The following is a 24,560-nucleotide window of genomic DNA, read 5'->3' on the forward strand; positions in this document are numbered from 1 at the left end:
GGGAGATGAGGAAGAAGTGTGGATGAATAGACAACGGTTTTGAGAAATGGGGCTGTGAAGAGGAAAGGAAAAATAGTGTGGTATTTGGGGAGTATGTAACTTTTAGTACTTAAGATAAGCTAGATGATACTAGAACATATTTGTGTGGTAATAGGGAAAATCTGTCAGGAAGGGAAAGATTAATGCAAGAACAAGGGGATAATGAAGGATTACGATATAATAAAGGGATAAATTGTGTGATGTAGACAAGTAACTGTGTAAGATCATAGGAAAGGGAGATAATGATGCCAGAACTGTTCACGAGAAGTCTTTGTGCTGGGCTTGGAGGATGGTAAAATTTATATAGGCAAGGAGGAAAAAGGGGCATTTTTTTGGATGAATAGGACAAACTCGGTAAAAGCAAAAGGAGAGGGATAGAGCTTACGTGGAAGGGTTTTTGTGGGGGAAAAGTTTTTGCTAAGGGGGGATGCAGGTTATTGAACGTTCTGAAAACTAGGGAGGAGGAGTCTGTACAGTAGAAGCTCTCTTAAACAACTTCCATTAACTAACTTAATCATAGTTCCCAGTGCACTGCATTCCTTCCATAAGCATATTCTTGAATACCCCCCACATTGCCCCCCACATAGATTATTCTCCAATGTGCCTGCTCCTCCCATCAGTTGGCTGGTAATATTTTACTAAGAGGCAGTTATGTTTTTTCCCCAAACCTGTTTAGTAACTCTATTTGTTACTGTAATTTATTTAAACCTTATGTAAACTGATGAAATAAGACTGAAAATGAAGTTGATAATGCTATGTAAAGACATATGGATACAGTCACTAAACTTTACTCTTGAATTAGATTGTAAGAAAACTAGGATTCTGTGTTCATATATTTTTACAAGCAATTTTAAGTTCTACCACCACATAAAAAAACGCAAACTGGAAATCACAGATGGTACATTATGGGTGTGGTTTATGCAAAAAATATGATGCAGAACTTACCCTGGACCCTTACTCAAAGAGGCCTTAGCCATACATTCAAATATAGAGGAATGAATATTTATATGTTTTATCTTAAAATGTTTACCATTTGTATCTTTTTTGCAATAAAGATTTTATTTATTTATTTGAGAGAGAGAGCATAAGCAGGGGAAGAAGCCAACACCCTGCTGAGCAGTGAGCCCGACTCGGCCCAATCCTAGGATCCTGAGATCATGACCTGAGTGGAAGGCAGACACTTAACCCACTGAGTCACCCAGGTGCCCCATTTGTATCATTTTTAATGATTCTTTGATTTAACCAAATTACCAAATTATTTGATGAGCTGATCAGATACCAGTTGTGATTGCATTGGTGGAAGGAATTTCTACTATATACAGCGTGAGGAAATTAGGAAGCTAGTGAAGACCAAATAGTATGTATGTAGGTATTTAAAGATTTATTTATTTTAGAGAGAGAGAATGAGTAGGGGGAGGGCCAGAGGGAAAGAGAGAGAGTTTCTAGCAGACTCTACACTTAACACAGAGCCCAGAGTGGGATCATAATCTGAGCTGAGGCCAAGTTGGTCGCTTAACCAACTGCGCCACCTAGGCGCCCCACCAAGTAGTATTTTAAGATAATTACTCTTGGCAGGAGTCTTCAAGATGGGTGAGATGATGAAGTTCTGTAGAAGAGAAGTATTAATGGAAATTTATCCCATTATTAATGTGCATGTTACAAACTGTTTGGCAAGCTTATTACCATTTTATGTGTATCCAGGAGCCTTTTGGGGAACAGGGAGATGAAAGGAAATTAATATTTAATGATATACAAGACATTTTGCTAGGCTTCTAAATGCATTTTCTTCTACGATACAACAATCCTCCTTTCAGAGGAGGAAGCAACATTAAATAACTTTCTCAAGGTAATTTAGCTAATGAGTGGGGAAAGAATGCTTTTACTTTACTAGGGAATCTCATTAAAATCTCTGATGTTCTTTAACAAAGTTGTAAGGCATTCATTTAATTGCTGGGTAATAAAATCTCCTTTGAATTAAATAAGACCAAATGAACTATGATTCTTCTTTAGTAGAAGAGGAATCATCACAATTTGGCAAAGTCCACATTCAAACCTTTTTCTTTTTCTAAAATCTTATTTGTTTGTTTGTTTAATGTAGTTTGGGAGCTCTCAGATCTTTATTATATCTGGAATGAATAGTTGACCAAAAGAAGAATAAAAGGCACAATATAGCAGTACAGTATAGTGGGACAGTCTTGAAGAAGGCTGAACGCATAATTTAAAGAATAATATAGTAGGGTGCCTGGGTGGCTCAGTCAGTTAAGTGTCTGCCTTCTGCTCAGGTCATGATCCCAGGGTCCTGGAATCAAGCCTTGCATTGGGCTTCCTGCTTAGCAAGGAGTCTGCTTCTGCCTCTGCTTGTCCCCATTCCCCCATGCTCTCTCTCTCACATAAATAAGATCTTTAAGAAAAAAAAATAAAGAATGATGTGGTAATTTTGTTGTTGTTTTTTTTAAAGGTTTTATTTATTTATTCATCAGAGACACACACACACACGCAGAGAGAGAGAGAGAGAGAGAGAGGCAGCGACACAGGCAGAGGGGAGAAGCAGGCTCCATGCAGGAAGCCCAATGTGAGACTCGATCCTGGGTCTCCAGGATCACACCCTGGGCTGAAGGTGGCACTAAACCGCTGGGCCACCTGGGCTGCCCTGATGTGGTAGTTTTGGCAGTTGCACCCAAACCTTTGTCTTTTGAAACAAGGTTTTATAATCCTAACAGTGTTTTACTTCAAATAAAGCAGTTATTAGGTAAAGTAAGTACTATTTCCTTAATGTTTTGAATATTAAAATATAATTAAAATTAAATGAGAAACTGAGCAGTAACTTCTATTCTCCCCTGGCTCCCCCTTCACTTCCCCATTAAGTTTAATTTTTTACTGTTTGTGATGGAAAATTAAAAAAAACTTACTGAAGTAATACATGAATAGCTCACATTACAATAGGTTCAACTAACTCAGAAGTGGGGTGCCTGAGTGGCTCAATAGGTTAGTCACCTGCCTTTGGCTTAGGTTGTGACCCTGGAGTCCTGGGATAGAGCCCAGCATCGGGCTCTCTCCTCAGTGGGGAGTCTGTTTCTCCCTCTTACTCTCCCTCTGTGCTCTCTCTCAAATAAATAAAATCTTAAAAAAACCCTAAAAACAACTCAGAAGTAAAACTTCTGTACTTTGTACTTATTACACTATACTGTATTCCCTACACCATGTCAGCCCTTTCTTCACAGGTAATAATTGCTCTTAGTTCTTCAGCATGTGTTCATTTACCCCTCCTTTCCTTAAAAAAAAAAAAAAAAAAAAAAGAAAATTTGCTTACATTTAAAAAAACAAATGTAAACTTGCTTTATATATTCTGTGACTTGTTTTTTTCAGTTATTGTGTCATTGACATTTCCACATGACAGTACTTAAAATCAGCTCCATTCTTTAACAGCAATGCATGTGATTTATTCAATAATTTTTGTGTTGAATGATTATTTAGATTTTTTTTAGTGTTTTTTAGAATGGATACTCATGTGAAAGTGCTTTTATGGGATAAATTCCTGGAAGTGAATCCAGAATTCTACAATTTTAATCAAAATAAAGTTATTATGATTTTTAATTTGAATTTTTAAGTTTTTGAGTTTTAAAATGATACATGTTACAAATAGAAAAAATATGTGCATGGTTCCGAATTCAGACGGCACAAAATAGGTCAACTTCTCTCACACCATGTTTCTTTTTTTTTTTTTTTACACCATGTTTCTTTTACCAAACCTATTCTGTTCTTTCTAGTGGTCACTGTTAACATTTGTTATATGTCCTACTAAAAATAATCTATACTATATATAGGTGTATATCATATGACTTATAAGATTTTGGCATTTATTTCTCCCAAAGAATGCCATACATGCTGTTCCACAGAAGAAAGGTGTATTTTGGTGATTGTTCTGTACCATGTGGAGAGAACTGCTTCATTCTTCTATTTAGCACTATACTTTGTGGCTCTACCATGCTTCATTTACCAATTCCAAATTGGTGGATATCTAGGTTATTTCCAGTCTTTTGCTACTATAATGCTGCTTGCACATGTCATTGTGCACTCCTATATGAAATTAAAGGATATAGGCATTTAACATTTTGATACGTTGTCAAACTGCCGTTCTTAGAGATTGTTTTAATTTATATTCCCACCAACAGACTATTAGAAGACCTCATTAATACTGTTTTCAAACTGTTTGCCAACATAATAGGTAAAAATAGTGGTTTAGTTTGCATTTCTCTATCATTTTTTGATATATAGTTGACTCTTGAACCATGCAAGGCCTTTTAGGGGCAGTTGCATAGTCAGTAACTATGTCAATATTGTCTTAAATGATACAAAACACAGTAGATGTTATACATCTTACACTAGATATCAAAAATGAAAAGATAATGTAAAAAAGTTCATATTTATTTACAAGTATAATTTATACATTGATAACAAAAAAGCAGCAGTATGATTGCTTTATGGTAGCCTGGTATAATTGGTAGGAATGCTTCATAATACACTAACAAGTGAATCATAAAAAAGTTTTATGGCCTACTGTATTGCAGTCATATTTATAATACAGTATTAGAAATGTAACTTAAAAAAGAAACACTTACCTGTGCTCATGGGCTGATATGCAGTTTCTCCAGTTATGAGAGAGGTATATTGCAGTTACATAATTCTTTGAAAACAAAGTTATAAAACAGTAAGAAAACTAATATGATTAATTTTGTACTAAGTATTGCTCACCTATGTCTGTGTAAGTGTAGACTAAGCACTTCATGCAATTCTTGCACACAATGACTACTTAGGTACTGATGATGACATAAAAATACCTCATATGGCTCTTGCTGTATAGTTATTACATTTTCACATGAAGACATTTACACATACACACCAGATAAATTTATTAACTGTGCAGCATAATGATTAGGTACTATTCATTAAGTGGAAGTGAATTGTCATAAAGGTCTTCATCCTTGGCTTCATGATGAGTAGGTGGAGGAGGAAGACGAAAGGTTGGTCTTGCAGTTTCTGGTGGCAGAAGTGGAATAGGTGGAGGAGTTGGAAGGGGAGGCAGTAAAGGCAGGCACACATGGTATAACTTTAGTGAACTATGTTGTAATTTCTGACATTTTTGCCTTTTCATTTTTTAAAAAATACTTCTATACAGTACCACTGTTTGCTTTAGTTTTAGTGCTAGGATCCTAGAAAGGTCCATGTTGTAAAAGAAATCAGTAACAGTCTTGAATAGTCCCGTCCTTTCTGCCAGATTGTCTAATGTCATTTTGTTTTTGGTCACTGCTTCTTCTACAGCTTTTTCTCATTGTTTGGCACTGGTTTAGAAACATTCCTCTCCATCATGTTGTCTTCTTTTAATTCTTCTGGTGTGGTGTTTATTAGCTCTTAAATTTATCCAAGATCCAAATCTTGAAACCCTTTACCTTTTTGGTCATATCCACAAACTCTCCCATTATTCCCTTGATTAGCCCTGTTGTTAATCCTGTGAAGTCCCGTATGACATTCAATTTTCTCTGGCAGGAATTTATTGTATTGGGCAGCCCTGGTGGCTCAGTGGTTTAGTGCCACCTGCAGCCCAGGGCGTGATCCTGGATATCTGGGATCGAGTCCCTTGTCAGGCTCCTGCATGGAGCTTGCTTCTCCCTCCTCCTGTGTCTCTGCCTCTCTCTATGTCTATCATAAATAAATAAATAAATCTTAAAAAAAAGAAAAAAAGAAAAAGAATTTATTGTATCATGTTCATGGCTTTCATGGCTTTTTCTATAACAGTGATGGCATCTGCAGTGATGTAATCCTTCCATACTTTCATAATGTTCTCTTATCAAAATTCTCTATGGTGTTGACGATCCTTTTCAAAGAATACCATGTGTGATGAGCTTTAAAGGTCCTTATGATCCCCTGATCTAGAGGTTAATTATGGAAATCTTGTTTGTGGGCAGGTAGGCCACTTGGATGCCCTTGGTGTTGAGTCATGGGGTTCTAGGTGGCCAGAGGCATTGTCCAATATCAAAAGAACTTTAAAAAGGCACTAATACCTTAGTGGCAAGGTATTTCCTGACTTCAGGGACAAATCATCAATGGAACCAGTCCAGAAAAAGGGTTCTTGTTGTCCAGACGTTCTTTTTTTTTTTTTTTTTAATTAATTTATTTATTTATTTATGATAGTCACAGTGAGAGAGAGAGAGGCAGAGACATAGGCAGAGGGAGAAGCAGGCTCCATGCACCGGGAGCCTGACGTGGGATTCGATCCAGCATCTCCAGGATCGCGCCCTGGGCCAAAGGCAGGCGCTAAACTGCTGCACCACCCAGGGATCCCTCCAGACGTTCTTGTACAACTGAAAGACTGACAACTGGTATCTATCTTTTCGATAGACAAGGTTTGAGGGTTAGCAGTTTATAGATAAGGGTGGTTCTGATCATAGACCTGACTACATTTGCACAAACAGTAGAGTTAGCCTATCTCTTCTTGCCTTAAAAACTGGAGCTTATTTCTTTTCTCTTTCTTACTAATATGTATCGTTTGTGGCATTTTTTTTTCCCCTCCAGAATGGGGCACTTTTGTCTGCATTAAAAATCTGTTCAGGCAGATAGCCTTTCTCCTCAGTGATTTTCTTTTCTTTTTTTTTTTTTTCAAGATTTTATTTTTATTTATTTATTCATGAGAGGCACACAGAGAGAGAGAGGGAGAGAGAGAAAGAGGCAGAGACACAGGCAGAGGGAGAAGCAGGCTCCATGCAGGGAGCCTGATGTGGGACTCGATCCCGTGTCTCCAGGAGCAGGCCCTGGGCTGAAGGTGGCGCTAAACCGCTGAGCCACCCGGGCTGTCCTCCTCAGTGATTTTTTTTTTTTTTTTTTCCCTCAGTGATTTTCTTGATGGCATCTGGGAACTTGTTTCTGCCTCTTGGTCAGTAGGAGCTGCATCTCCTGTTACCTTGACATTTTTTAAGCTGCTCCTCTTTGTAAAATTATCATCCTTTGCTGGCATGAAACTATTCAGCTTTAGATCTTTCACCTTCCTTTTTGCTTTACGTTGTCATATAATGGCTTCACTTTTTTTTTTCGATTCATATGCCTTCTTTTTTTTTTTTTTTAAAGATTTTATTTATTTATTCATGAGAGAGAGAGGGAGGCAGAGACACAGGCAGAGGGAGAAGCAGGCTCCATGCAGGGAGTCCCCTGATGTGGGACTTGATCCCGGAACTCCAGGATCACGCCCTGAGCCGAAGGCAGATGCTCAACTGCTGAGCCACCCAGGCGTCCCTGAGTATGCCTTCCTAATAGCAATCTTGCATCCATATAAAAGTGACATTTTCAATATGAGATAAAAAGGTATTTTGCAAAAAGTGTAGGTTTTTGCACCTGTTGGCATAGATGCAACATTGGCTTCATGAGTTTTCTTTTTTTACAATGGCCCTTATGCTGGATTCATTTATCTCTTGAAGTAGCCGGCAAGTGCAGCTGTAGACCTCTATAGTTCATATCAAGCAGTTCAGCTTTTTCTTGTAACGTCATGACTTTTCTTTGATTCGCGGGAGCACTTCAAACAACAGCACTAGTGGTACTTCATATGGGTCCCATGATGTTATTCCAGGCTTATGGTATTGAATGAATACCATTCAATGAATACCATTCAATGAACAATATGCACGAACTGCAAGAGGTCACTTTGTACTTCAGTATGCAAATTACTGGAGAGGTGAACCCCGCTCATGCAGAGATGGGTAGTATTAGTGTTTAAAGCAGATACTAGCAACACTTGGGCTCATGGCAGTACCAACAGAAGGTGGTATGAAATTATTACAGTATTATGGTATATGTTACAATTAATTTTATGCAGTTATAATTTAATATCGCATCTTTACATTCATTTACATTTCTCTGAACTGCTAAAGGCATCATGTGTAGTCTGTTACATATTTCTGTGTATGTTTTGATCAATTTTAACTATATAAATAGGGTATATTTTATGGTAGTAAATGATAAAATAGACTAGTATTTGCATATATTTTAGACATTCATGACATAACTATTTCTTAGTTTTTTTGCTATATTTCTAGCTACATAGTTTGTATGTGAGTTTTTTCAATTTGTCACAAATCTCCAAAATATTTTCCAGTATATTTATTGAAAAAATTCTACCTATAAGTGGCTGTGTGCTGTTCAAATCCATGTTGTTCAAAGGTTAACTGTGTTTTAAAAGCATGTATATTAAAATAAATAAAAACATCTATGTTTCCATTTATTTGAATTGTCTGTTCAGGTCTTTTGCCTATTTTTTTTTTGTTGGGTTGTTGATCTTTTTCATATTGCTTTATAGAAACATAGTAGAAATGGAAGAAAATAGCTCTTTAGTATATATTTAGCAGATACTTTTTCTTATTTATCTTTGACTTTCATATATTCTTTACTGTGCCAGAAGTTATTATTTTCACATAATTTTTTTAACCTTTTCTACCCTCTAACTAACCTGCCTAGGTACCAAAATGGTTGGTACCATGTCTGATAATTCAAATTAAATGATAAAACACCTAGAAAAAAATACAGAAGATAAAAATAATTATTGTTTTGGATATTTTGATTTTAGAAAATTTCCTGGACTGATAAAACAGTAAAATCAGCAAAATATAATACTGAAGGAGAAAGGACATTTCTTTCAAAAAGGAAAGGAGGCTTCATAGACTATCTGCTTGAACTAGCATTTCCTAAGAATCTACAGTGTGCAAAACTGTGTGCTGGATATTGTCTTAAAGGGAATAGGCTTTAGTGAATTTAGAGGTTAGGAAAGATAATGATAATAGCTAATAGAATTAGGGAAGAGATCAGATTTAGGAAAGATGAGGCCACCTAGGAAGTAGTTCCCTGGCTGTTTTGCTTTTAAGCTTCCTGACCACTTCTCAAGTTCAGTCAGATTTCATAATATACATTCTAAGTTGGAAGCAAATCCCAGGGATTTGGTCTGCTTTCTTCATTCTTTATTCCCTTCTTCTTAATTATTTTCAGATCTTTGTGATTTAGTGTCTGCTAAGACTGGTTGTGAAGTAAGGTAGTCTCCCCAATCCAATCCCTTTCATTGTTCCTGAGGATAAAACCCTTAATGATCATGGTTTGTTGCTGATCACTATGCATGTGCACAGATAAGCGTTTAAAAAAAAAACAAAAACAAAATAGGGAAGCTGGAAAATAGGATATATTTCCAAGTTCTTACAATAATGGGCTCTAGTTCTAGATTCCCAAGCTGAAATGGTAAAAGGATAGTCAGCTGACTTTTTTACTTTCTGATTTTTTGCTGGTCCTCTGCCATCAAGATTCCTCTTTTGTCTGGGCTTTTGTTCCCTGAAGGCTATATTGACTCCTTCTTTCATATTGACAAAATGGTCTGTTTTTAATTTTTGTGTAGAGCTAGTCAACCAGAATAGTAGGTAATCTTTTATTTCAGATGTAACCTACAAACTTATTGAACCCACCTGTACTTTCTTTTCTTTTTGTTTCAGGAGATAGTTGTCTTTTTTTTCTCTCTATGGTTAATCTTGTTATTGCTTGGCTGACATTAAAATGTACTTTTATTCGCATTTTTGATGTTTATATTTGGATTGTTTATTTGTTTTTAGGTAAAATTTGGTAATACCACCTTTAAAACAGATGTGTATCTCAAGTCCCTTAACCCTCAGTGGAACTCAGAATGGTTTAAATTTGAGGTAAGTTTTTTTAAATTTTTATTTTTTAAAGATTTATTTTATTTATTTATTAATTTAATTAAAAATTTATTTATTTATCCATGAGAGACAGAGAGAGGCAGAGGAAGAGGCAGGCTCTTTGGAGGGAGCCCGATGCCGGATTGGGATTCTAGCCTGGAACTGGGATCCTGCCTTGAGCTGAAGGCAGACGCTCAACTGCTGAGCTACCCAGGCATCCCAAGATTTTATTTATTTGAGAGAAAGCGAGCGAGTACAAGCAGAGGGAGGGGCAGAGGGATAGGAATAAATAGACTTCCCACTGAGCAGGGACCCCACTTGAGCTCGGTCCCAGGGTCTTGGGATTATTACCTGAGCTAAAGGCAGATGCTTAACCAGCTGAACCACCTAGGCACCCCTTGAGGTAAGTTTTTAAATGTCAGCATTTTTTAGTATACTTTTTGGATGTGATAGCTTCCCCCAGGAATGATAGGAGTACCTTTTATTTCTGGTGTAGTAGTTCTCCTACACCATAAAAATACTTTTCTTTTTTGCTTAACTTAGATTATTGAATTTTTTAAAAAATAATGTTTATAGTTAAGAAAATACAGTGTATGAATATAAGAACACAAATTAAAAAAAATAGAATCTTTTAAAATATCATATTATTATTACTGTAATAGTCTTTGGGTTTTAGCATGCACCAAAACCCACTTAAGAATAGTATACAGATTAGGGATCCCTGGGTGGCGCAGCGGTTTAGCGCCTGCCTTTGGCCCAGGGCGTGATCCTGGAGACCCGGGATCGAGTCCCACGTCGGGCTCCCGGTGCATGGAGCCTGCTTCTCCCTCTGCCTGTGTCTCTGCCTCTCTCTCTCTCTCTCTCTGTGACTATCGTAAATAAATTAAAAAAAAAAAAAAAAAAAAAAAAGAATAGTATACAGATTAAATTAAAAAAAAATTGTATTCAAAAGTGTGTGTCAAAAATAATGCCATTTTAACCATTTTTAAGTATAATTCAGTAGCATTAATTACATTCACAATGTTGTGATAGCATCACTACTATTTCCAAAACTTTTTCATCACTCCAAACAGAAACTGCTCATTCAGCAGTAACTCCCATTCCCTCTTCTCTGAGCCCCGGTAATATCTAACCTACTTTCAGTCTCTTTGAATTTGCCCGTATTAGATATAAGTGGAATAATATGATATTTGTATTTTTGTATCTGGGTTTCACTTAGCATAATGTTTTCAAGGTTTATCCATGTTGAATAATGTATCAGAATTTCTTTACTTTTTATGGCTGAATAATATGTGTGTGTGTGTGTGTGTGTGTCACATTCTGTTTATCCATTTATCTGTTGATGGACATTCAGGTTGTTTTAACTTTTTGGCTACTGCAATAAACATTACTGTACCAATATCTGTTTAAGTCCCTGTTTTCAGTTCTTTTGAGTATATGCCCAGAAGTGGAATTCCTGGGTCACACGGTAAATTGTATATTTAGCTTTTTTTTTTTTTTTTTTTTAAGACTTATTTATTCATGAAAGACACAGAAGGAGAGGCAGATACATAGGCAGAGGGAGAAGCAGGCTCCCATGGGGAGCCTGATGTGGGACTCGATCCCAGGACCCTGGGAATCACTCCCTGAGCCAAAGGCGTCGGCCATTGAGCCACTCAGTGCCCTTTATGTTTAGTTCTTTGAGGAACTGCCAAACTGTTTTCCATAGTGGCTACACCATTATACATTCCCACCAGCATGTATGAGAGTTTTAATTTTTCTACATCTTTGTCAAGCTTTGTTATTTTCTGTTTTTTTTTTAATAGCCATTCTAATAGGTGTGAAGTGACATTTACAGTGTAATTTTAATATGCATTTCTGTCCTGAATGAGGTAGCATGAATTTTTATGGCTAAGGACCATTTGTGATTCTTTTACTTTGAACTACCCCTCATATTTTACTCCCCCAAAAAGATATTTAGAGATGACATTATGAAGGTAGACTTCACAGGACTTGGTGACTAGTTTAATGTGGAAAATGTAAATATGATGTGATATATCATTGGTTTTGATTTTCATTTACCTAATGACTAATAATTTTGAGCCTCTTTTCTTGTGTTTATTGGCTGTTTGTATGTCTTTGGAAAACTGTTTAGGTTCTTTGCTCATTTTTAAGTTGGGTTTATTAATTTCATTTTATTGATGATGCAGTACTAGTAATTCTTAAAGCTGCAGAATACTGAAGTAGCGTAGATAACTTTAAAAAATAATATCTTTGTACTTTTCTGAAATAAGGGGCTTTTATAATGTTGAGATTTAGTAACTAAATTTATCAGCCATTTCCCTTAAAATTTACTAAGTTTACTACTATTTTGGCTAGTACTTATAGTAATAATGTATATTGTGTGAAAAATGTTCCTAAACTTTGTGTTTATAGTTAACATTAATTATAAACTTTTTTAACCTTGTTTGTCTGTTGTGATTGATACTAGTTTATATGTTGTGAACTCTCAAATATCATGAACAAATGGATGTTTAGTTTTTCTTTTTTTTTTTTTTTAATGTAAAAGAAGTATTAGGCCAGGCAGTGTAATGATATTTGGGAGCTCCATGCAATGATTTGGGACCCAGGATCCTTTTGTCTTTTTTCTCCCTCATCTATCACCTGTTGCTTCCATATTGATGATCACATTAGTTTCCGAGTTAGTAGCTGGAGTTCCAGTGATCACATCGGTGATCTAGGCTAGAAGAAAGAGCTGAGTAAAATGGAGTATAGGAAGAGCACCTGGATGGCTCAGTGGTTGAGCGTCTGCTTTCAGCTTGACTCATGATCTCAGGGTCCTGGGATCAAGTCCTGCCTCAGGCTTCCTACAGGAAACCTGCTTCTCCCTCTGCTTATGTCTGCCTCTGTCTACGGAGCCTCTGTCTCTGTGTCTCTCTTGAATAAATAAATAAAATCTTAAAAAAAAAAAAAAGAAATGGATTATAGGAGAAGTGGTGATGGGTTTATATGTATTTTTCAGCTGAGCAAGCCCTGTTTGAGAAATTTTTCCTTACCCTATCTAGTGTATATGATTTATGCTTATATCTTAGTAGTTACAAAGAAGGCTAGGAAATTTAGTCTTTTAGCTGGGCATGTAGCTGTGCAACTAGAATTTTTAAACACTTAAAACATTTCTGAGAAAGTCTTTATAATATTTCATGATTTGATATTGACTCAATTTAATCTATGAAATATCCTTAATTACTTTATTGAAATTAATTAAAATTAATTTCTGAACTTCTCTCTTCAAATTATTTCTATTATTAACTATCTATATATATCATCAAGAATTCTAGTCGCTTGGTTGGTATAGAGCCCTGTAGTGTCAGGGAAGGAATACTGTAGTGTACTAATACGTAAGATGAGGGTACTCCTGGGTAAATGTGTAGATGGTTAAATAAGTGTATACAAAAAATGTTATTAATAGAGGTAAAAATTGGAGGAATGTCTTTGGAGCAGCAGTTAATGGCTTAGTTTATGATTCTTTCCCTTTTACTAAGAATATAAGTTAATGTCATAGTGTCAGATGCCATTGATGACATGTGATTCAGAATGAACTGGAAATCAAAGTGATTATTTTGACATTTCACTATGTTTTCAAATATGCATAAAAATAGGTTACATATCTATCATTTACCTTTACTTTTACCTATGCATTGTACTGTTCTTGTTTTATCTGTTATACCACCCCACACTTGGCAGGGATTTTAAGACAAATGCAAAATATTATGCCATTTCATCCATAAAATTTTAATTATATTTTTCATAGAGAAGTATCCTTTTTTTTCTTAAAAACAAATCATCCAGTTATATTATGGTATCAGTAATAACAATTCTTTCTTGTACTGTATTTATTTATTTATTTATTTATTTATTTATTTATTTATTTATTTAAAGATTTATTTATTCATTCAGAGAGGGTGAGAGGGAGGCAGAGACACAGGCAGAGGGAGAAGCAGGCTCCATGCAGGAAGCCCGATGTGGGGCTCGATCCCGGGTCTCCAGGATCATACCCCGGGCTGCAGGCGGCGCCAAACCACTGCGCCACCAGGGCTGCCCTCTTTCTTGTACTTTAATTCTTAAAATAATCCTCAGAGGTTGGGTTATTAGCCCAAGGCCAAAAACAAATGGAATGGGGAAAGGCATATTTCATAGTTAACTTTAAAAAGTTAATCAAACTATATGGATTTGCAGAGATACCACTTGACCAAAGCATATGTAAGGAGAATGTAGAGATTTTAATTAATGACAAACTCTGTCTTAATGAACAGAGTGGTATGTCTGCTGTAACAACAAACATTCATAGGTTATGTTTAAGAAGTATATTTTAGTAATAGGATATAATAATCCTTTTATCTTCCATCCTTACAAATACCAGTAAGATTGTGTTCCATCTAGCCATTGCATTTGATGAGGAGTACTGGCAAATTAGAGGATGACATGGTATCTAGAGTGTGGCAGCTGAAATATGAACATATCTTCCATAAGGGAGAAATGTTTTTTGTATCATGCTTTGCCTCAGTTTGGGGTACCATAACAGAATGCCATAGAATGAGTGGCTTAAACAATAGCCTTTTACTTCGACATTTCTGAATGCAGGGAAGTCTGAGATAGTATACCATCATAGTTTTGTTTTGCTGAGGTCCCTCTTTCTGATTTGTAGATAGCAGTCTTCTTCCTGTGTCCTTACTTGGCAGAGAATCATCTCTCCCCATCTTTACTTGTAACGTGATCCCATTTGTGAGGAATCTGCCCTTAAGACCTAAATAACCTCCCAAAGACCCTATATCGAAATATTGTTATACTGGGGATTAGGACTTCCAGATACAGATTTTCAGTGGGTAGAAACATTTAGTTCACTCCATTCTCCATTGTAGTTCCTCTTTCTAGCTGTTGGTTGGCATGTGATAAGTAATTAAGAATAAGTAAAAAGAGAAAATAAACATTTATTTCACTTAATTCATAAACTTAATTTTTTTCTTAAATAATATGTTTTCCTACTGTTTGTTTTGTGAAATTGCCTTTAGAAATGATATCATTGTGCTCCTTATCATCCTTACTCTCCTGTGAATAATATATGGACTCTATTATGACATTCTTTAAGCATTTTTGCTGGATATTAGTAGTAAAACACAGGATAATATGTAGAAAAAGAAATAGAAACTTTGGGTGTTAATCATTTTATCTTTGTGCCTGGAGGTAAACCATACTTTTATTTATTTATTTTTTAAGTAGGCCTCATGCCCAGTGTGCAGCCCAACATGGGGGGGTCTGAACTCATGACCCTGAGATCAAGACCCAAGCTGAGATCAAGAGTTGGACACCCAACCAGTTGAGCTACCCAGGCGCAAACTTTACTTTTTTTCTTTAGAAAATTTCAAATTTCTTTAGAAATTTGTCAGCTTTTATTTTTATTTTTATTTTATTTATTTATTTTTAAAAGATTTTATTTATTCATGAAAGACAGAGAGAGAGAGAGAGAGAGGCAGAGACACAGGCAGAGGGAGAAGCAGGCTCCATGCAGGGAGCCCAATGTGGGACTCAGTCCTGGAACCCTAGGACCACGCCCTGGGCCAAAGGCCAGCACTAAACCACTGAGCCACCCAGGAATCCCCTGAAATTTGTCATCTTTTATAAAAAAAAAAAAGGATTATAATGTGTGTGTGTGTGTGTGTGTGTGTGTGTGTAATTCCTTTACCTTTGTGCTTAGAGATAAATCTTTTTTTTCCCTAGAAATAAGTGATCTTTTACATTTAGTATATGTATATATTTATGGTAATGAAGATTTAAAAATGAAAAGATGTAATTTTAAGATATACTTTTAGGTGGATGATGAAGATTTACAGGATGAGCCTCTACAGATCACAGTTCTTGACCATGACACTTACAGTGCAAATGATGCCATTGGTAAAGTGTACATTGATATTGATCCTTTACTCTACAGTGAGGCTGCAACAGTCATCTCAGGATGGTTTCCAATTTATGACACCATCCATGGTAAGAAAATAAATCATAGTTCAAAAAATTTTTCCTTAAAGACTTCTGTACTACTAGTTTTAAAATAAATATCTTTAAAAAAAAGTTTTCTTTTTAATAAATAGTCATAAAGTATTGTTGGTAGAAGTGTTATTTTTCTGAACATAATTTGAAGTAATCTCTGCTAAATTTGTACAACATAGTAAATGCATTATTTAAAAATCATGTTACAAGTGTACAGTGGCGTTTTCTAGAGGTTTTATGATATATTACCACACATTGAATGCAGAGCAGAAATGAGAATCTAACTGTATTTCATGAAGCTAAATATTATAGAGAACTACAAAAATGTGTTATTCTTATTACTAGTTTTTTGTTTTTCAAAATATAGTAATTTTCATAAAAATTTTTATAGTAATTTTTATAAAAATGTTTATAATAGTAAATATTTTTTGTAAGTATTTTTCAAAATTCTCACTTTAATTTTCATTCTCAATTTTCATTTGACTTTTTAATTTTTGATTTTTAAAATTTTAAAAAAGATTTTATTTGAGAGGGAGAGAGAGAACAAGTGGTGGGAGGGGCAGAAGGAGGGCAAGAAACAGACTCCCAGAGAGTGGGGAGCCAGACACGAGGCTCAATCTCAGGATGCTGAGATCATGACCTGAGCTGATGTTAGACACTTAACCGACTGAGCCACCCAGGAGCCCCTCTCAATTTAAGTTTTAATTATAACATGGTAAATATTGATATATGACTCATAAACAAAAACTCCTTGAAGTTCTCAATAATTTTTAAGATTGTAAAAGTGATCATGTCATCAGAAAGTTTGAGAACTGCCAGCCTGAAAATATGCCATCTTTTTAGAAAGGCAAATGGACCCATAAGGAACTGGCAAATGTTTCTCTTTACAGTCTAGCGCTGTTCTGCCTATTTTTGACCTGGCAATTCCGTTGATAGCAGCTTATTATAAGAATAAGAAACTGAGATTTATGTAAAAGTATATTGTGATACTATTTTTTATTATTATATTAATATTTGCAATGGTAAAATAAATTGGAAAAGATATACTTAAATAAATTAGAGCATACATAGACCTTGAATTATACAGTTAGAACAAAATGCGTGTTTTGGAGTACAGTGGCATAAGGAAATGTGTATGATTTATAAAATTGTAAAATTCTGTAAAATTCAGATTATAAAACATTATTATAGGATGATTCCATATTTGTTTTAAAAAGATTATAAAAAAATAAAAAAAATAAAAAGATTATAAGTATGTGATATGTGATAAATGGACAGAAGACATGATAAAATACTAATTTTTTTTAAAAAGATTTTACTTATTTGAGAGAGAGGGAGACAGAGATCGAGAGCATGAGTGGGGAAGAGAGGGAGAAGCAGGTTCCCCGCTGAGCAGGGAGCCTGATTTGGGGCTCAGTCTCAGGACTCTGGGATCATTATCTGAGCTGAAGGCAGTTACTTAAGTGACTGAGTCACTCAGGCACCCCATTCTTTTTTAAATTTTTTTTTAAAGATTGGTTTATTTATTTTAGAGAGAGTGTGAGGAGGGGCAGAAGGAGAGAATCTCAAGAAGACTCCGTGCTGAGCACAGAGCCCTATGGGGCTCAATCTCAAGACCCTAAGGTCATGACTGAAGCTGAAACCAAGAGTTGGACAGTTAACTGAGCTACCCAGGCGCCCTGATAAAATGTTTATTCTTGGATAGTTTTATTTCTGGACTATAATCCTACTTTTCCTCTTGCTTTTTTTTTTTTAAAGATTTTATTTATTTATTCATGAGAGACACAGAGAGAGAGAGGCAGAGACACAGGCAGAGGGAGAAGCAGGCTCCATGCAGGGAGCCTGATGTGGGACTCGATCCTGGGTCTCCAGGATCACGCCCTAGGCTGAAGGCGGTGCTAACCCGCTGCGCCACCGGGCTGCTCTGTCCTCTTGCTTTTTTTATGATTCTCTACAATGTAAGTATATTATCTTTGTAGTCAGGAAATAAAATCCAGTCCCAGAGTATATTACTAATAAAACAGGCCACTGGAGAAATAATCTGGGTTTGGATTAAAGGCAGGAACAATATGAATGAATGAATTTTTGAAATACTTTTTATTAAATTGGTTTATATATGTTTATATATATAAGTATTTTGTATTAAGTTGGCTTAGTATGTTTATGGCCCCTCTATTAGGAACATAATTTATTATTATTTCAATGGGTAAATGAGCAAGTCACTCTTTTTAGAAGGCCTTCCACAACTATGAATTTGCTTGACTTGCAATCAAGACAGTCCAGTAAAAATACTTAATAAATGTTAGAGATAGAGACTGGGTCATTTTTATTTATTAGGGCGTGTTCTGAAAATCCCTTATTTTTCAAATTTCTTAGCTCAACTTACTATATTCATTGAAAAAGAATAAAACTTTTGTCTTAAATGAAATTCTAGAATTAGCTGATAGGACAGTTTAAGAACTGACTTCTAATCCTGGCTGTACTACTTAACTATTATTGACACTCTGCAAATTACTTAACTTTCATTAAACTTTAATGTCTTCCTCTATAACATGAGGATGATAATACTACAGAAATTACCTTACTGGCTTGGTATGAGAACTATGAAATACTACATGTAAGGCATTTAGAACATTATCTGTGCTCAGATGTTACTATCATCATCATTATTGTCATCAGTTTAATTGCAGCTCCTTCTAGTTACTCATGATTTAAATAAGTAGAGACTTTCAGTAAAAATGAAAAATTTATTCATTCTCTAGTGTATACGTGTGCTTCAGAAAATGTAAGAAACTACTTAGAATAAAAATAATAGGAAACAAAGGAAAACAGCATTGCTGTTATGATTGATACGTTATTTTAGATTCATCAGTTGATATTCGTTTGCTGAGTTACTTAATTGTGCTTTGTTTTATTAAGGTAAAAACTTGATTTCCCTTTTGAAATTTTAGGTATCCGTGGGGAAATCAATGTAGTTGTCAAAGTAGACCTCTTCAACGATTTAAATCGATTTAGGCAGTCATCATGTGGAGTCAAATTCTTTTGCAGTAAGTAAATGCATTTTCTCATTTAACAGGAAATTTAATTGTTAAATATAGTGAATCAAATTAATATTTCAGAAACCTAATGGAAAATCTATTATACTTTGGTTTTAATGCCAAAAAGAAAATTGTTAATTTTTCAGAAACAATAACTGTAGCTTTGGGGACTATTTATCTGATTTTAAAGTAAATGAAATTAGTTTTTTATAAGTTCATAGAAATTTTTGTTAGATAGTCCATTGGAGCATGAGGTGTACATTGACCATAAGGTCAGAGGAGTTTGTGGGGCAGTAGGAAGGAGACCACTCTTTCTGACCCTACACTGGCTTGTACTTCAGACTGGAACATTGCTGGTAACAGTTGCTTACTGCTAGTAGAAAGAGTGACTGCTGAAGATCTTGGATTCTTAACCACAATTTTAAAGAAGAATCCACGTATTAATGAAACAATTTAATCTTGTTTACTTAAATCTTACATTAGTATTGGGCCCAAAGGTGGAGAATTGATTGTAGAAGCACTACATAGTAGTACAAATCTGAGATATCTAAGAATGACTGGAAACAAGTTTGAAAATGAAGGTGGAATGTGTTTTGCAGGAATGCTATAAATTAATTCATCCTTAGAGAAATGAGATCAGAGTGACTTGGTCTGGAAATGTAAAATGTGATAGCATTTACAACAGTCCTAACTGAAAATCAAACAACTAAGGGAGTATACCTAAATCTATCTAAACTGTATGGTGAATAGGAGGAGTCCACAGTTCATCTAGGCCACATACTGAAAGAAAACCACTGCCTTGTTGCACCTTTCATGTATAAGCTATACATGCTATACTATAAAACAGGTGATGCAGTGTATCTGAACAGTAGCCTATATGCTACCTTGATGTCAGCTGATTATTAGCAGTTAGCAACATCATCGGGAGAGATGGACTTGTACTTTCAATGAAAACAAATCCCACACTCTATAATATCTACATTTGGGGAAACAAATTTGATGAGGCTACATGTGTGATATAATCAGACTTAATGCAAATGGGCCATCTAAAATTAGGCAATACAGATGGAGCATTTGTGGTGGGTAGACGTGTATTTTGCAGAAGTCTCCAGTGGCCTTTTAAAGCATTATTATCAGACATCAACTTACGGAGAAGTTTGCAGCCACTCATCCAATTCAGGTTTTACTCTCTCTTTTGAAAGAGAGAATTTTCAAGCAGACTCCCCACTGAGCACAGAGTTTGATGCTGGGCTCCATCCCTACCACCAATGAGGTCATGACTTGAGCAGAAACCAAGAGTTGGACTCTAACTGACTGGGCCACCCAGGCACCCTACAGGTTTTATTCTTCTACCAATAAGTCAACCTCCATGAAAAACAAGCTCTGATATAATTTTCACAGATTTATCTTACTACTTTCATAGCAATGAATATTTTATTGCCTATTACATTTTTCTTTTATAAATTAGAACAAGTTACCTTGTTAATGTGTAAAAGATATGACTATATGGAACTTCGTATAACTGTCAAAAAATACAGTGGTATTTTATTTTTTAATTTTTATTTATTTTTAAAAAATATTTTATTTTTAAGTAATCACTATAGTCAATATGGAGCTCAAACTTACAATCCTGAGATCCAGGAGTTGCATGATCTACCAACCAAGCCAGTCAGGTACTCCTCCAATGGTGTTTTAGTATAGGACATTGTAATAAGATAGGAGCAGAACACTATAGCCAGACAGTGTGATGCTATCCAAAATTAAGTCAGCATTTACAGGTGCAGTTCCTCAAGTGCCATGATATGTGGGCTGGTATTTGGCAGATGTGGGCACTCACAGCCAGCCTGGGTTAATAGGATGGAAACTCCTAAGTAGCTGAGTTAACTTTAAGGCATGGATGTCTGTTTTAAGAGACTAATTTGGTATAGATGTTCTCTGGTTCTCCCTTTGTTGTTTGGTTTGGTTTGTGTTTTAGGTTCTCCCCCCGCACCCCTTTTTAAAAAAGATTTTATTTATTTGACCCAGAGAGAGAAACAGCAGAATCAGGGGGAGGAGAGGGAGAAGCAGGCTCCATGCTGAGCAGGGAGCCCCCATGTGGGGCTTGATCTCAGGGTCCCGGGACCATAACCTGAGCCAAAGGCAGATGCTTAACCACCTAAGCTACCCAGGTGCCTCTAGGTTCTCCCCTTTTTGAATCTGAATAGATCTTATTTTAAATCTAATGACATTTGGTGTTCTATATATTAAATTAGTTTGTTACATAGTATAGTGACTATTGAACCAGTTGGCTTTATGGCTGTGGATTATTGGAAATTGCAGGGCTATAGGACTCCTCAGATTATGTCAGAAAGGTAATGCTTTGATTGTTGAGGCTGCACTATGTGTTGTACAGAAGAACTTTTTCCAAGGGCTTTGAATAAAGTTTTTTGTATTTTTTACCCACTTTTTACTTAACTTACTATATAATGATTACCTAGCTGACTTTCACTTTGATTTTTAAACTTTGTATTGAATACTATTTAAGGTTGTCTGTGGCTGTTTTCTAAATTATAAAAATACAGTTTATATCTACTGTTTACTGTGAGAAAGACAAGAGGTTTCATTAAAGAAAATGATTATTTCTAAGAATAATATGGAATTTAGAAGACTGAAAGTATAGCATTATAATTACATTGAAATTAGCACAGTAAAAGGTGTTCTTGTATTATATATCCAAAAGGTAAGAACTTAGTTGTACGTTTTTTAAAAACTGAATTTAACCTTATGATAAATAGAAGCATAATGGACAATTTCTTTTAACAGCAACATCTATTCCAAAGTGTTATAGAGCTGTAATAATTCATGGCTTTGTAGAAGAGCTTGTGGTCAATGAAGACCCAGAATATCAATGGATTGATCGAATTCGTACACCAAGGGCATCAAATGAGGCCAGACAGAGACTCATTTCTTTAATGTCAGGTATTAAAAAAAAACCCAACTTTGTTACTGACTTAATTAACACTGTTATGTTTTTCATTTCCTTTTTTATGCTACCTGAAATTTCACAATGAAAGCTATAGATTATACATGACTGATTTTCCTACCCTATCTTTCTGGACAAACATGTACTGCCACCTTATAAGAGGAAATCTGAATCAGAAGCTTATACTTCCTTCTTAACTAGGTAGTAAAAGGAATTTGTGCTCATGAAGTGGCATAATGGAAAGAACCCTGAGCAAGGAAGTAGGAACTGGGTTCTAGTTTTCCTTTTCTAGTATTTATTTGTAGTCAGAGTTTAGGTAATACCTCTTAATGTTTTTTGTTGCCTTTTCATAGCCCTTCTCTGACAACTTGTTTTAGCTCTCTCTACTTCTTCCTACCATTCTTTTTTTTTTTTTTTTTTTTTAAGGAGTTTATTTAAAAAAAAAAAAAAGAGGTCATTTATTCATGAGAGACACAGAAAGAGAGAGACAGAGGCAGAGACATAGGCACAGGGAGAAGCAGGCTCCATGCAGGGAGCCTGATGTGGGACTCGATCCCGGGACTCCAGGATCACGTCCTGGGCCAAAAGCAGGTGCTACACCGCTGAGCCACCCAGGGATCCCCCCTTCCTACCATTCTTAACCTATTTTCTTTATTTTTCTTTGAAGAACTTGTTTACCATTTAAAATTTATATGTATATATGTTTGTGTGTATGTGTATATATACATATATATATACACACACACTCTCACATGTATATCAGACAATAAGTATACATGTTATATTTAATAAATACAAATGTTATACTTATGTATAATAAATTTGTTTTAAATATAAAATATAAATACATTTATATTATATTAGTATATATTTATTAATACTTATAAATCAGTATAAGTATATTTATACTTAATATAATATATAATGTTATATTTAATATATTAAATAATATATCTTTTTTGTTCACCTCTGTATTTCTAGCACTTAGAAGAAAGGAAGAATGCCAGGCACATAGTACACAACCAAAAATTATTTGGTAAATGAATGCATGAATGAGTGAATCTTAATATATCGCATCTGTAAAATGCAACTAGTAATGTCTTACCTCCCTGAAAGTAGGAGGCTGGAGCAGATAATCTTTTAGGTTCTTTTCAAGTTCTAAAAATCTATGATTTTTTTTTACTCTTTTTTTTTTATTGCTATCCAGCTTTATATTATGTAATATGAAGATCTGAAGCAGAATGAATTTTCTTTTTTTTTTTTTTTTTTTTTTTTGTAGGTGAACTGCAGAGGAAGATTGGCTTGAAAGTACTTGAAATGAGAGGAAATGCAGTTGTTGGGTACTTACAGTGTTTTGATCTGGAAGGCGAATCTGGGTTAGTGGTACGAGCCATAGGAACAGCTTGTACACTGGATAAACTAAGTAGCCCGGCAGCATTCCTTCCTGCATGTAATTCTCCATCCAAAGAAATGAAGGAGTAAGTATGAATCAATGAATCATTCTTATGGAGCTTTTTATCTTTTACCTGTATGTTTTCATTTGATTTGAAATATTCTGGTAGAGTTGTTTAACATACATTGTTCCCTATGGTGATTTTTTTTTTCATATGGTAATTTTTATTATCAGAGATAACTATGAAAACCTGAAGCTTTAATCTGTTTAGCTATTCCTAATATTTTATTTATAGTGTCTTAATATGAAACTCAAGTTAAATAATGTAAAACCAAACTGATTTCAGATCTTTAGGCACTATATTTAAAGCATAAAATGGATATTTATGGAATTTTTATTTATTCTTTGGGGAGTGCTTAAAACCCATTATTATACCTGATAATCCAATTATGCTTATTGTTACCAACATAGCATAGAAAGGAAAAGTATAGCAGGAAAGATTGACCTTTGCAGGGTTCTCAAATGCAAATGTCTATGAAGGCCAGACAGTTTATATAAATAAAATACTAGAGTATAATTAAATAGGGAGTACTAAGGGTCATGTAAAGCAGATGTTGGCAAATTTTTTCTGTGAAAGGCTGGATAGTAAATATTACACGCCCTAGCCATATAGTTTCTGTCTTTGTTTACCAGAAAAAGGAGTTTACTGATCCTGATCTAAAGGAATTTAGGCTCATACATTTTTAAAAAACAGAGTGTGATTCAACAAAAACACTTTGGTTGGCTGGATTTGGCTTAAGTGTTATCATTTGTGTCTAAGGCAAAAAATTCTCAACGAGGTGGTGGTGCTGTCTACAAGGAATGTTTAAAATGAAAATTTTCTGTCATAATGATTGGGGTGAGGGGGAAGATCCTGGTTGAGGACTAGAAGTGCTGACGGTTCTGTACAGCAAGGGACAACTCTGTACAATGAAGACTTGTTCCATCTTAAATACCAGTAGTACTTCCATTGAGACCCACTGATATAGAGATTCTTCTAGATCCAGGGTAACACATTTTTTGTAAATGACCAGAAGATATAGGTAAATAATTTAGTCTTTGTTAATAACTACTCAGCTTTGCCGATGTAGCATGAAAACAGCTATGACAGTATGCAAATGAATGAGTGTGGTTGTGTTCCAATAAAACCTGATTATTTACAGAACAGATAGCAGGATGGATTTGACCTGTAGGGTATAGTTTGCCGACCCCTGCCCTATATCATCAGGGAGTCAGGATTCTGTAGTCAGAAAATCCAAAATGCTTCCCAGATTAGCAATAGCCAAGAGGAGGTTGACTAAAAAACAATCACAATCTTTTTTTAAAAAAAATTAAATTCTAAAATAATTGAC

The 24,560-nt window shown here is 35.2% G+C and overlaps 1 protein-coding gene across 26 annotated transcripts in view; it reads left to right on the top strand.

The window, feature by feature from the left end:
• C2CD5 (C2 calcium dependent domain containing 5) overlaps nucleotides 1-24,560 on the top strand; it is a 101,368-nt gene that overhangs the window by 5,123 nt on the left and 71,685 nt on the right. For all 26 annotated transcript variants that reach the window (XM_072798685.1, XM_072798687.1, XM_072798695.1 and 23 more), the window contains exons 3-7: nucleotides 9,672-9,758; nucleotides 15,602-15,773; nucleotides 18,728-18,823; nucleotides 21,617-21,772; nucleotides 23,056-23,254. In XM_072798685.1, coding sequence (XP_072654786.1) covers nucleotides 9,672-9,758; nucleotides 15,602-15,773; nucleotides 18,728-18,823; nucleotides 21,617-21,772; nucleotides 23,056-23,254 — 710 coding nt within the window. The remainder of the gene's footprint in view (nucleotides 1-9,671; nucleotides 9,759-15,601; nucleotides 15,774-18,727; nucleotides 18,824-21,616; nucleotides 21,773-23,055; nucleotides 23,255-24,560) is intronic.

This window comes from Canis lupus, chromosome 25 (genome assembly GCF_048164855.1).
Source record: "Canis lupus baileyi chromosome 25, mCanLup2.hap1, whole genome shotgun sequence".
In the NCBI taxonomy this organism is placed as follows: Eukaryota; Metazoa; Chordata; class Mammalia; order Carnivora; family Canidae; genus Canis; species Canis lupus.